The 15,253-nt window shown below is 35.2% G+C and overlaps 1 protein-coding gene and 1 long non-coding RNA gene across 2 annotated transcripts; both read left to right on the forward strand.

Annotated features, from left to right (window-relative positions):
• Positions 1-1,524: 1,524 nt before the first annotated feature.
• LOC125217086 lies at positions 1,525-3,747 on the forward strand. Its single transcript, XR_007175559.1, has 3 exons — positions 1,525-1,725; positions 1,803-1,873; positions 3,503-3,747. It is a non-coding gene; the product is annotated as an uncharacterized LOC125217086 (long non-coding RNA).
• A 7,741-nt stretch (positions 3,748-11,488) lies between these two features.
• On the forward strand, positions 11,489-13,914 carry LOC125210125 (thiol protease SEN102-like). The gene is made up of 3 exons (XM_048109701.1): positions 11,489-11,804; positions 12,293-12,621; positions 13,849-13,914. Exons 1-3 carry the CDS (start codon positions 11,489-11,491, stop codon positions 13,912-13,914), a joined length of 711 nt encoding a protein of 236 aa, XP_047965658.1.
• The last annotated feature ends 1,339 nt before the right edge of the window (positions 13,915-15,253 follow it).

The following is a 15,253-nucleotide window of genomic DNA, read 5'->3' on the forward strand; positions in this document are numbered from 1 at the left end:
TTGAGACTTCTAAGTGTTTTAGTAAAAATAAACGTTAACATTATAAATAAAAAAATCAGAAGAGTAGTGGAGTAATTTTTACGAATAATTGCAAACGTCATCCACTATTTTTTGTACAAACAATGGATAAATTAGATAAATATAATGCGTATTTAAATATGACTTTCGAAAAAGAAGCAAATTTTAATAGTAGTATTAAAAATATAAACAGAGGCAAATTGATGCAAGACGTGACTTACTAGTTCTACAATCTTGCAGTTCCCGTGGGCCGTGGTCTTCCCGGTTCCCTTCCTCTCACTATCACTGATTTCTCAAACCCTCAAAAAATTTCACCGTAACATATATCCATTAATCCATGCACGTGAGGTTTTTTCGATAGGTTAAAATGTTGTTCGTTTGTGAATTGTTTCAAGTTTGGGTTTTTATGTAGGAAATAGTTTGTTATGCATGTCTAGATTATGATTTGGTACTTTTCTTGTACTTCATTTTCGTATAGTTCAGTCATTTGAAAAGTTTTCTCAGAATTGAGTCATTTACATAGTACTCTATTTATCTAATAAAATTGAGTTACTGCTTTGTTGCAATTGTTTCTTATTTGATTGAAAATCAAATAAAATTTGAACAAGCCTTTTATTCAATCAGAAGGGTGATACATAATTAAAGAACCAAACAAGGATACAGGAATTCGCGTGAAATTTCCCCAAGCATTAAAGAATTGGATTTGATCATGGAAACGAGAAATTCAGGAGTTGAAATCCCAAAATTAATCGAAATTTGACATCTGCATAACAAAAATTCTCACGAATTCAACCAAAAACAAAACAAATCTAGTTTGGTAGTATGTGACAAACAGTATGTGGGCGTCTAACTATAATTCAATAAAGAACATACGAATTGATTGAATTCTTCCAAGATTACTCTGTAGACCAACTAAAAATTGCACTCCTTCTGTCCGTAAAAAAATAATCTTATTCTATCATTTTAGGAAGTCCACAAAAAATAGTTTGATTTTTAAAAATGCAATGTTTCACTCTCATGCTTTACCCATTTTTTTCCCATATCTTTCTTAGTTTACATACTTTAGTTTTCTTCATTCTCTCTTATTTTACTAATTTTTCATTAAAATCTGTGTCGTCGGTAGGGATCAGATCACTCGGGAGTCGCTAATTACCGGGACCTCTGTAACACCCACATTTTTTTACACCCTTTTTATGTTAAATTTATTTTGAACACGTGTGAGCGTAAGACGTTGAATTTTTTTTAAACCGCTCTTGTTTTGTTTGGAATGCCAATGGAAGTGGAATTTTGGGAGTATTCAGTTGTTGTTGCGTCAAATCGTGATAGGTAAGAAATCGATGTTTGTGATGGGTATTGTTGATGAAAAAAAAATAGAAATTGTGTTTTCAAGTATTTGGAACAAAATCAAATAATTGGGCCTATTTTTTTTTATTTAGCACAATTATCCCTAGTAAATGAATTTATTTAAGAAGCCCAAATTCTTCATTAATTCAAATTTCAGCCAAAATAACTACCACTCTTCAACTCTCCGGCGGTTTCCACAATTCTCTTCACTCTCTGATTTTTCTCCAACAAATGCAAATCTTGATAAATACGCAGACATATATTCTTCCTCCCTTCAAGCCCCAAATTCTCATACCAAGCAGTGAGTTCAAGTTTTCATCCGCCATTGTTTTCCAGCAAAGCCAAATTCTTCTTTACCAAAAGGTAATATCTCCCCATTTCATTATATACGAAAAATCTCTATAGTTTTGATTCCATAACATAAATTCTCGACATCACAGTGTGAACGAGAAACCAAGAGTGTGTGATATTTCAATACCTTCTCTTCTGCAAATTTTGCTACTTCCGGAAGGTATACCTACAATCTCTGCTTTCAATTCTATGACATGCTTTCACATAATCATAGTAGTTCATGAAATCAGACTTAGACTCTTGTTGAATTTCTGAAAATTCCTTGCCTGCCCAATAATTTTTGAATCGAACAAATAAGAAAAATAAATGTAAAAGTTTAGTCTTGGGAAAAGGGGAGAGGGACTTAGTGGTTGTGAGAAACGGCGCTGCCGACGGAGGAGCTGACCGCCTAGAGTGGCGGCGGACAGCGTCGATTGGTCTTCGACGGAGGGCGTTAGGCGTCGCCAATTTTTTGGAACGAGAGTGATGGGGGTCATTCTGTGTTATCTCTGATTTGTGTGAGAAAGAGAGGGAGAGAGATGAGCATGGTGTTTGAGAGATGATTTGGTGAATTTAGAACAGAATAAATAGAGTGCAGAGAGAGAAAACATGAATTACAGTAGAGAGGGAGAGAAAGTATTCGACGGTTTAGAGAAGGAGTATATAATTATTTTCATTCCATCCCTTTATTAAAATGGGTTGAGTTGGGAATATACTAGATTACTAGTAATACATTTACATGTGGGGATAGGGAGTATACGTGGTGGATTGGGAGTATTTATATACAAATCTATTAACTGTTACTATTCTTATTCATTTTGTGTTGAGAAGGTGTATATACGTGTGGTGACAGGGACAGGGAGTATTTTGGCTACTGTTCCCTTTTTTCTTTAGTTTTAAGTGTTGGGAAATTTAATATTTTTATTGGGCCATGATTTGTTTTGGGCTAATTGGAATTTAAGTTGAGAAACTACTTTATTTTAAATTCATGAGTGTCTCTTGTATGTGAGACTGATGCCGACGGGAGGGAGTATATTTTTGTTGATGTTGTTTTGGTTAATTGATGAGCCAGAGTTCTTAATTTCGAGTTGAATGTGGAATGAGTTGGAGATATGTGGTTTTTCTAAGATAAGAAAAATAATATAAACTGTGCACGCGCTTAGGATGCATGCATTGTTAAATTAATTTATTTTGCAAAATATAAACTGTGCACGCGCTTAGGATGCATGCATTGTTAAATTAATTTATTTTGCAAAGTCTGATTTTTGCATATCATGTTATTTCAAAAAGGGTGAGTTTGTGCACGTTGGTTGCGGTTGGAATAGGAGGTGATTGAGGAGTAAGCTTGTGAGGTGGGCTTTCCTTTTAAATAAGGACTATGTCCTAAATATTTTGTTATGTGAAAGGAGGTGAAAAATGTTTGTCTTGCCATGTTTTGTGTTTGAATGAACCTATCTGAAGTGGCTATGCCATGTATGTTAACGAATTCGGGTCCCAGTAGGGCCGCAAACCCTGCTCGGACTGGTGTACACCCAGTAGATCGTGCGTTATCTCATTGGAGTTGGCCGGTCTAGTGACTTGGTTCGTGGCCACGTTCCTTGTCATGTAGTTCAGATATGGTGATGGTGGATGTGGATGGAAAATGGTTCCGCAACCGAACTTTACGGAAAAATGTGTTTTTAGTGTACTTGGGTTCATTTAAATAAAACCCCAAGATCACTCGTTTATGGCTTGACAAACTGTATTTTGGCATGTGTCCACTGAGTGCATCAAATACTCAGCCCTGCATATTGTTTTTCTTAATGTGCAGATTGAGCGGCGATGGACGTGGAGGATGTTGAGCAGAGTTGTTGGAAAATTATATCTTGTTTGGTTGTTGGATTTGTCGAGTCTTCATACTGGGCATTTTTCCATGTCTTGACGCTTCCGCTAAAATTCTAAATTTCCTTTGGACTGTTTTATCATTGGGTCTTATTATTCGAAGTTAGTTTTGTGGAGACAGTATTCGAGTTTGTTTTAAGTTTCTTAGTTAATCTTTTGTTTTGGTCGTGTATATTTCGTTGTTCCCCTTTTCTTTCCCGCTTTTTTAACCCTCCCCTAGTCGCGATCAACTGTATTTTCTATCCATAGAAAATGCGGGCGTGACAACCTCTTTTATTGGATGATCTCTGAGATGGCTAATCTCAGAAGTTACAAGCCAAGTACAAGGCAATCTATTACAAGATTACCAGAAAACTGACTGAGCTTCTATTACAAGTCAGAACCCAAATCAGAAACCCTAGAGCTAACATCAGATCCTTGACCGGATCTGGAATTAGGGGTGGCAAATCGTGCGTGTCGGGTCGTTATCGTGTCGACACGATAACGACACGAACACGATAACAACAAACACGAACACGACCCGTTAAGAAAACCTCAAACACGAACACGAACACGATCCGCTACCCTCAGACACGAACACGACACGAACCCATTAACGACACGAACCGTTTCGGGTCAACACGACACGAACCCATTAATGACACGAAAATAAGTATTGAAAAATGAAAATAATAAGAATAGTAATATTAAAATATTATGTGTTAATAAGAATAATAATATTAAAATATTATGTGTTAACGGATAACACGAACACGCATTGTTAACGGATAACACGAACCCGACACGAACACGACACGAACACGACACGAAATTTTCGTGTCCTTAATGGATCGACCAGATAAGGACACGAACACGATAAGCTCTGACCCATACCCATTAATTTCGTGTCGGTTCGTGTTATGTTATCGTGTCGTGTCAAAAATTGTCAGCCCTATCTGGAATCCAAGCTCTTACTGATTAGAGAACCCTGCACACTTGAAATACACAAGTCAGTAACACAAGAAAGTGATCCTTGCGGGTCTAATCTGAAATAGCAACACAAGTTCAGAAGATTTAGGATATGGCTCGGTCGCACACACACGACCTCACAGGGCCAAGGACCTCCTCAATCTTCACCAACAAGTCTCAAGGGAGCACCGTGGAGTAACCAAACCCTAACCCTAGGGATACTCCAACTGCTACAACACATAGACTATCTATGTTGCAAGGATCTCACAACAACCTCCAAACACTGCTACGCAACACAAGAACTCTCAAAGAACCTCCAATCTCACAAGAATCCAACAAAGAAGTTGGACAAACCCTAGATCTGAGAAGGAACGCTCAAGCACTCACTTCACACAGAGTCTAACCGAGGAGTCTCTCTAGAACCGAGAATCCACGGTGGAAACAGAAGATCGGAGTAGATAACCGGCGAACAGCGCCGGAATCTAGAGAGAGAGAAGAGAGAAGTAGGAAAAGCTCACAAGAGAGATAGAGAAAGACCTGGAACGAATGAATGAGAATGTGATGAGTCTCAAGACTCATAACAAACACAAACTTGAATCCAACGGCCAGCATTCACGATCCTTGTGAGATAGCCACGTGGCAGCCATCGGAGTATCCCTCTTAAGTTATTGGGCCAAAACCAATATGGGTCACCAATAATCCCTTGGGCCTATGAATTAAATCAGCCCAGCCGAATTAAATCAAAGCCCAATCACAATTAGCGTCCATTATACTTCACATACTCCACCTTGGACTAAATTGGGTAAACAGAGGAGAGCCACGGTCATGTGTTGCTTTCATCACAGCCTACAAGGATCTCTCAAGACACTAAAGAGTTTTTAAGCTCATTAGTAAAGAGATAAGACCAGGTTGTCTAATAAGACACCAGATGACAAGCCAATTAGTCTTATAGGACTTAACTGCCTTGTGATTTCAGCTAAGCCAAGGCTTAATGAATCATCAAGGTCTTCCCCCGGTACATGCATATGCACATGCTAACCACAATCAAAATGCAGCCTTTTAATGCAAGTGAGCGATTTCTCCACAGGTAAGCACTTAGTGCCCATGTCTGCAGGGTTTTTATCAGTATGCACTTTATGCAACAACACCTCACATTTTTCAACAACATCTCTAATGAAATGGAACCTAACATCTATATGCTTAGTTCTATCATGAAAAACAGGATTTTTGCACAATTGTATAGCAAACTGACTATCAGAATAAACAACAGGAGTATTATGCAAGAATTTGAGTTTAGAGAGAACCCCCTTTAACTATATAGCCTCCTTCATAGCCTCTGTGATGGCCATATATTCTGACTCAGTAGTGGAGAGGGCAACTATGTGCTGCAATTGTGATTTCCAACTAACACAAGACCTGCACACAGTAAACACATAGGAAGTAGTGGACTTTCTCTTGTCCTTGTCATTGGCATAGTTAGAATCAACAAAACCACATAGCTCAACACCATCATCACACTTAGTAAAACACAGACCATACAGGCCTAGTACTAACCATGAGATACATAACAGAACCTATAGCGTTAGAATAAGGGACCTTCTTCATAGCTTTCATATCAGACTCAGTTTTAGGACAAAGATCCTTACTTAGCAAGAAATGAGCAGCTAAGGGAACAGAAGCAGTTTCAGCACCAAGCATATTAAACTTATCAAGAATTTTTTGAACATAAGGCTCCTGATGAAGGATTAGAGATGAGGACTTCCTATCCCTTAGGATATTGATCCCCAAAATCTTTTTAGCATCACCAAGGTCTTTCATGTCAAAATTATCACAGAGAGCAGATTGCACATGTTTAATAGACTTAATGCAAGGACCCATAATAAGCATATCATCTACATACAACAGCAAGAACACAACCATCTTATCAAGATCTTTCACATACAAACAAGCATCAAAGGAGCTCCTAACAAAGCCTAACTTCTGCATGCATGTATTGAACTTGATATTCCACTGCCTAGGGGATTGTTTGAGACCATACAAAGCTTTCTTAAGTAAACACACATGATTGGGAAAGTTTGGATCCACAAAATCCTCTGGTTGTTTCATGTAAATGGGTTTATCCAAGTCGCCATGAAGAAAAGCAGTTTTGACATCCATTTGCTTTAATTCCCAATTAAAATGAGCACATAAGGCAAGCATTACTCTTACAGTAGTAAATTTAACCAACCCCCTCTTGATGTGTAAAACCCTTTGCAACCAACCTAGCCTTGTACCTCAACACCTCAATCTCATCTTTCAACTTAAACAGCCACCTACAGTCAACCACAGAGGCACCAGCGGGCAGAGCCACAAGAATCCAGGTTTTGTTAACATACAAAGAGTGGTTTTCTTTTGTCATAGCTTTGAACCACATGTCCCAAAACTTGGACTTTTGAGCCTGCTTATAAGATTGGGGCTCATTTCCATCAGACTCATAAACATTAAAAGCAAGATTAACCAAATTAACAAGGTATAAGTACCTAACAGGAGGATTAGGATTCCTTCTGACTCTATCCCTAGACAGGAGGTAATCCTTCAAATCTGGACCAGGGTTAGGAACATGTTCAGGCTCAACAACTTGGTCATCATGAAGAATCACATTTTGGGGTTCAGGCTCAAGCTCAGGTTGTGGTTCAGGGTCAGGGGCTATAGGGTTTGTATTACAGAAGTGCTCCACCTCACTTGGAGCATCATTAGATGGCTCCACCTCAGTGAGAGTGTCAGTGGACTCCACCTCAGTAAGAGGCTCATTGTCAGCACTTATAGGAGAGGTATCAGGGTCAGGCTTAAGACAGGGTAACTCATCCTCATTAAAGATCACATCCCTACTTATTATGACCCTAAAACCTGGTTCACTTCTATCCCAAATCCTATAACCCTTAACACCTCCTAGATATCCAAGAAATACCCCTTTCTTAGATCTGGGATCTAGTTTATCAGTTTTAGAGTGAATGAAAGCACTACATCCAAAAACTTTTAAATGGGATAAAGTAATTTTTCTCCCAATGAATATAGACTCAGGACATTTACCCTTTAAAGGGACTGAGGGAGACATATTCACCAGGTATGCTGAAGTCAGAAGGGCTTCACCCCAAAATTTTTTAGAAAGACCACTTTTAGACAAAAGACACCTAACTTTTTCCAAAAGGGTTCTGTTCATCCTTTCAGCAACTCCATTTTGCTGAGGGGTATAAGGAGTGGTCTTGTGTCTTTTAATTCCAAACTTGGAGCACAGAGCATCCATTTGGGAATTACAAAACTCAAGGCCATTATCTGTCCTAATGACTTTAATGGTTTTTCCAGTTTGATTTTCAACAAGATTTTTCCATGTCAAAAACTTTTCAAAGACTTCAAACTTATTTTTCATTAAAAAACACCAAACTTTCCTTGAGAAATCATCAATTATGGACAGAAAATACACAGACCTTGAATGAGAAGAAACAGAGGCTGGTCCCCACACATCCATGTGGAGATACTCAATAACACTCTGACTGACATTGTCAGTCATAGGAGTGGGGAAGGTAACTCTGTGTTGTTTGCCCAACACACAAGGTGTCACAAAAGGGAAGGCTAGTTTGAAAATCATTTTCAGACAACAACTCATTTTTCTTCAAAATATTAAGACCCTTTTCACTCATATGACCAAGTCTATTATGCCACAACATGGCCTTATCAACCCTAACCACATTAGCAAGATTACTCACACAGGCCACAGATTGAGCAGAACACACATTGAAATTACACTTCTTCTCAGCTTTAACAAACACATAGCACCCTTACAGATTTTCATTACAGGTTGTAACATAAATCAGGCACATATCTCACATTCTTCAAATTAAGCACATAGCCATTACTGAACTTCAAACACACAGTCCCAATGCCAAGAATCTGACACTTTTTGTCATTAGCCATAGAGACAAAGGTATTTTCAACAGGTTTGAAATCAGAAAACACATTTTTGAAAGGAGAGATATGATAGGTGCATCCAGAATCAATTAGCCAGTCATTGATGGAAAAAGAACATCCAATGGTAGAGTTGACAGAAAGAATATCATGAGTCATGAAGCAAACACCTTCAGACTCACCATTCTTAGCCAGGTTAGCCATGAAATCCAGTTGATTATTATTTTTCTGCTTTTTAGGATTAGGGCACTCCTTTTTATAGTGACCAACCTCATCACAGTTAAAACACTTTCTATTAGCCTTAGGATTCCTGCTCTTAGACCTGGACCTACTCTTGCCCTTCTTTTTACCATTCCCATTAGAGTTACTGTCCTCATTACCCCCTCTATTTCTAGATCTGCCCCTAACATTTAAAGCCTTTGACTGAGCAGTTTTAAAAGCTTGATTTTCCTTAAGCTCAATTTCTTTGGATTTTAAAGAACTAATGATTAAATCAAGGGGGCAGAATCCCTACCATACTTAATGGCAGCTTTAACATCATTGTAAGTGGAGAATTAGACGTTAGCACATTTTTGTTGTGTGTACTCGAAAGTGTTTTGAGTATAAGTGGGAGATTGTTAGAGTTTGTATACTAGAAATCACGTTTCGAGTGATTGACTATTGTAAAACTCTTATTTTATTTTCCAAAGAATAAAACAGATAATTTTTGTCATAATGTTGTTATGTTTTACATTAAATGGATGTTATTGCATGTTTAAATGTATAAGTTAACTTAACAAAGTCTAAGTCTTTGTTTTAGTAGACCGGTTGTGGGCGGCGTCCACTTTAAGGTAACACGGTCAGTCCTAAATAAAGAAAAAGAAGAATTTCACAACCTAGATAGAATTAGACGATCCATCGAGAAAGGTTGCAATGTCAGTCTGCATATTTCTAAGCCTTACTGAAATAAGATGACATTGGTGTGGTATAACACTGAACAGATCTAACAGCAAGACTTGTCCTTGGGCTATCTACTGAAAGGCGAGGTCGTGATAAATATTTGTTTCTTAATCAATGTAGGTTAGCATTGAGCATACGGTATTGATTATGCATTACTTTGACTTATCAAATGGTGCGGGTTTTTCGTAACCCAATAATCCTGATATATTGGGTAGTGGTGACTAATATCTAGCGGTGCTAGGATTCCTATTATATTGAATCGTGCGCGAGGAGAGTCTCGTTTGATAATGTCCTTAAGAGGAGCGCGAAACGGGGTTTTATTATTCGGAACCTAGCTAGTTGGAGTTTGATTACTCTAAGAATAATAAATAAGCGATTCATGCTGAGTCCACTCTTGGAATTAATAAGAAGTTAATTAATTAAGTCCATAGCACACATTAATTAATTAATGGACATTTTTATCTTTAACTCGGAAAATAAAAGTTAAAAACGGAAACCCGGATTACTTATAATTTCGGATTTGGATGGGGAGAGTTCAATATTACTTCTGTAGTGGCTGCTCGTAATATTCCAATTAAAGCTTATATTAAATTGTGGGTTTAATTAGTAAAAAGTAAATTGGATGAGCCCATATCCAAAACCTTCCATAGATCCCTGTCTGGGTCCAAAAGGAACTTAATATAAATAGGAGAATAAAGGAGACAGAAAACACTTCTATCCAAGCACTAAATTTCCGTCCCCCTCTGCACTGAGGAGTTTGAAATTTTCCTCTATTAGGAATAGGATTTGTTCTGTCTTCTTTATTTAAGTTCTAGTATTCCGGTGAGATCAGCCCACACTGATATTGGAGTATAGTTCGGGAACCAGAGAGAAGATCCGTGGTCTAGTATTCAAAGCGTCACGTGGAGAAGTTGCTAGCCATCATCAATTCTTTGGAGAATTAATTAGGTATAATTTCTGTTCCGTAGAACAACATGTTTTAGGTTTCAATTATATTTAAAGCATGATTAATTCAAGTTATGAGCATGATACACGTGAGAATTACGCGAATAGATTTTGTCTAAATAATCTTCTAAATAGATCTAATTTTATGTGATTTATTCGTTTGTTTAAATTTTAACGCACGCTTCCGCTTCCAGTTCTTTCATGGGAATCACTTTTCAAAAAAACAAATATGGAATGACCATGAATTAGTGATTATAGAAAACTTGTATTAACAAATTTGGATTAACTAAAAGGTTTAAAATAAGTTAAATAACTTACCATGATTTAAGCGAAGATGATTATAGAAAATACGAAATTAAATACTGATTGCACTAATTAATTAGGTATGACAGCGGAAGAATAGGGATTTGGAGAGTGTGGCTGATACTCATACCATATAAACAAAGATATCATTGATTAGAGAAAACTTTTATTAATAGATTTGGATTGTGTAGGTGATATATACAACAACTTCCCATGATATAATTTGGAAAAGATAATTATAGACAAGATTAATTCAAATACTAATTATACTACTCCTAATTAGGGACGATTCAAGTCAACTAGTATTTCCCTTATTAACTTGTTTATATTTTTTATTTTAAAAAATTACACTTGAATGATGGTCATTCATATACTTAACAGTACAAATTATTCATATTATATGTTAAATCATAAATTGAATGCAAGGTAATTAATAAATGGTTTGTGTATAGGATCGATCTTTATAAATAGGCCGTTTATGTTTTCAATTAATTGGAGATATTATAAAATTGAATGTAACATTTATTAGATTTAAATGTGATGAATAAAACAATTGGTGTCTTACATAAATTTCATAAAATAACCGAATCTGTATTTAATTTATAGCAATAACTGACTAAGAGGAACATTGTATAGTTATAAATACACCATACAAACATTTCTCAAAACATCACACTACTCAATAAAATCCTCTAGGAAAACTATTCATCTAGAAATGTCCTCCAATAAAAATTATTATTATATAGTTGTTTTGTTTATTTTTGCTACATCATGTTATCATGTAGCATCATCACTGTCTTATAGTGAGGAAAGCATGTCTATAAAACATGAGGAATGGATGGCTGCACATGGATTCTCATATGAGAATGAGAAAGTAAAGGAAATAAGGTATCAGATATTTAAAGATAATGTGGAGTACATTGAGAGGCATAATCAAGAAGATAAACACATGTGCAAGCTTGGGATAAATGAATTTGTAGATCTAACGAATGAAGAATTCTTGGCTAAGTACGCAAGAAGTTCCACGCCATCATTCAAGGTACCATCATCGAATCAATCATCTTTCGAATACAAATATATGAAAAATGTACCAGCTAGTATTGACTGGAGAGACCACAATGCCGTCACACTAGTTGAAGCTCAAAGAGGATGTGGTTAGTTCTTTGACTATACAACCTATTGACTTAGCTAGTGACGTTGCAATATACTCCGTATATGTTAATGTATATAGGATAACTATGAGAACTATAGAATGCATTTCAAAGTTGTTAACTGCACTAAAATTATTTTTAGCAAATATAATTTGCAAGGTTTCATAATTTTATGATTATTATTTGAATTACTTCCTATATATGGGCGTCTGCGCTTGTGTTGGACAAAATCATATACTTAAGCCATAGCGCGTCCTCTTTGATTACTGAAAAATAATAAATTTCCACTATTTTTTTTACTAATGTTTCAAATATTTTTTTTAGTGTAGATCAATTTCTCCCGGTATAATGATTTTTTTTCCTACGAGAGGAATTTTCCTTCATTTCACTCTATTTGGTGTGACAACATTTTAGTCTTTTCTGTTATTTTCTTCTATAATCCATATAGAACGTGTATGTAGATGGTTATGTCACATAATTCCCATGAATAGGGAGTTGTTGGGCATTCGCAGTTGTTGCTGCCATTGAAGGCGTAGAAGCCATCCGATCAGGTAAGCTAACTCAATTATCAGAGCAACATGTCATTGACTGCAATGAATATCACGAAGGCTGCAAAGGCGGAAGAATGGATCATGGTTATGAATTTGTTAGGAAAAATGGAGGTCTTGCATCTGATATCGATTATCCTTATGTTGCAACTCAAGGAGCATGTGCCAATAACATACCATCCTCTCTTACCTCAAAGATCACTGGTTTTAGTTGTATTCCTAATAATAATGAGACAGCACTGTTAGCGGCAGTAGCTAACCAACCGGTCACGGTTAATATTAACCCACAACTATTTCAATTTTATCAGTCTGGGGTTTTGACAGGAGAATGTAGAAGCAACTTAACTGATCTAATCCATATAGTTACAATAGTTGGTTATGGAGTAAGTGAAAATGGAGTTGAGTTTTGGTTAGTTAAAAATTCGTGGGGACCGGCATGGGGAGAGAATGGATATGCAAGAGTGCATAGAAATATAGATGTTATACAGGGTATATGTGGTATTGCAACGTTTGGTTGTTATCCGAATGTATGATTCTAGTACACTTAATATTTGTTAAGGAAGACAATAACTTAGAATAATGCTCTACATTTAAGTTGTGTCCTTTTATTGTATAAATAAATTTATTATTTATAATAAGAATTTTTTTTCATATCACTTAATATGTTTTGAATCTTTATTATTGTTATTCACTTCATGTCATCAATAATTGTCACATTTGAGATTGACAATAAATTTAAGTAATATGAATGGATATGGTTGAAAAAATTGTGGAATATGATTCTTATCTTTATATGTTCATTTAATAATAAAATGCTCTAGAACCTATCATCATCATTATTATTAGGGGTGGCAAAATGGGTAGCGGGTAATGGGAAATTCCCATCTCGACCCGTTACCCGCCGAGTATTGGGTACCCGCTACCCGATGATAACGGGAAACGGGACGGGATCGGGTAGTGTGTTTTAGAGTATTGCGGGTAGCGGGTATACCCATTACCCGCGTGGGTATACCCGTTAGTCCCGATAATACCCGCTATTATTAGTATTAGTTATATTCCATCTTTTAACACTCCATCCGTTCCATATTAATAGTGGTGTTTCTAATAGTTAAAGTAGAGAAAAAATGTAAATAGTTAAATAATAAAAGTCATATACGTACTCATTTTGAAAAATTAAAAATAAATAGTTAGAATGGAGAAAAAATAAAATAAGAGAGATAATAATGTAGAGAAGAGTATTTATATTATTATATTTCCAAAATGAGTGAAGAAAATGAAATGCCTAAATTAAGGCCGAACAATGAGAGTACTTTATATAATCTAAGAGTTCTTTTAAAACATTTTTATATTCCAACGAACATACAATTGAAAACTCATCGGAACTAGCTATAGAGTGTCCCCTCACTTTTATTCTCAATGTATTCAACGTTTACCATCGATATTAATAAAGTGAATTAAGGAACATTGATGGTTATTATGGTTTTCAAATTTTTTATTAGGATTTCGTGTCGGGTACGGGTACTCGCAATGTCGGGTACGGGATACCCGACACGGATATCGGGTAATCCCGGTATGTCACGGGGTTGGTAATGAGACAACAAATTTGGCTAAAATCGGGTACGGGTACCCGACTTGTCTGGTGCGGGTACCCGCGGGTAACCCGTTTCGCCACCCCTAATTATTATTATATAAACGGTGAATCTTTATTTTGCAATATGGGACCCCACATGGAAAATTAATTTTATTTGGCAAAACACATTCTTAGGTCCTTATACTTTAATCAAAATGTTCATTAGGTCCTCATATAATTTTTTCGTTTTAATAGGTCCTTATACCTTTCTCATAAATTTCATCACACCCTCGTATAATTTTTTCGTTTTAATAGGTCCTTATACTTTAATTATAACTTTTATTAGGTCCTTATACAATTTTTTTATTTTAATATATTCTTTTACTTTTATCTTAGATAATAATTTATATTTAATTAAATTTAATGAACCTTTCAATTTTATTATTTAACTTATCTTATAATTATAAATATTCAGGAAACGTATCTTTCAATATAAATATAAATACTCAATTGAAAATTCAGATAGTTATTCTAAAAAAACTTCGATTTTAATCTTCAATCAACATGGTTAATCTTTTTATTATTCTCTACAACTTATTGAGATTATTGGATAACAAGATGATATTATATTTATAGATTATGCTAAGTTAAATAATGGAATATTAAAAAGTTCATTAAGTTTAATTAAATTTAGATTATTATCCAAGATAAATGTAAAAAAGTCCCTAAAATAAAAGATTGTACAAGGACCTAATGAAAGTTATGATAAAAGTATAAGGACCTACTAAAACGAAAAATTGTACGAGGACCTGAAAAAATATTGTGAAAAGTATAAGGACCTATTAAAACAAAAAAATTGTACAAGGACCTAATGAACATTTTAACTAAAGTATAAGGACCTAAGTATGTATTTTGCCATTTTATTTCTCCATCTTTTATTATACTATCTTTTTAAGGATATAACTTTAAAATTTTGTAATTTTATTCGCTTTATATAAAGTATTGAAAATTTGTTATCTAATTTTTATAAAATGTAAGCCATCGGATTTAGAACGTATTGCCAACAATAATTATTTTATAATTAAATTGTAATTTCAAATAAACTTGTTCTTTTTTGTTTTTATTTACAAAATTCTTTATAAAAGTATAATGTTTTAGCTTAATTTACTATAACATGCAACAAATTAAAATTTGCTATGCTAGTACATTAATACTAATTGAGTTTTTGGTTGATTTCAAAAATTTATAATCTAAATTAATGATTTTTTCAAAAATAATATTAGTGTCAAATTAACATGACACATGGTATATTACCTATGATTATTTTTAAATAC

This window comes from Salvia hispanica, chromosome 3, assembly GCF_023119035.1.
Source record: "Salvia hispanica cultivar TCC Black 2014 chromosome 3, UniMelb_Shisp_WGS_1.0, whole genome shotgun sequence".
Taxonomy (NCBI): Eukaryota; Viridiplantae; Streptophyta; class Magnoliopsida; order Lamiales; family Lamiaceae; genus Salvia; species Salvia hispanica.

Bases quoted from the DNA above. Each gene is read 5' to 3' on its own strand.
- LOC125210125 (XM_048109701.1), top strand. From the start codon at position 11,489: ATGGCTGCACATGGATTCTCATATGAGAATGAGAAAGTAAAGGAAATA. The intron at 11,805-12,292 runs GTTAGTTCTTTG...TCCCATGAATAG, and splicing joins TGAAGCTCAAAGAGGATGTG to GGAGTTGTTGGGCATTCGCA. The intron at 12,622-13,848 runs GTTAATATTAAC...ATTTTTTATTAG, and splicing joins TAGCTAACCAACCGGTCACG to GATTTCGTGTCGGGTACGGG.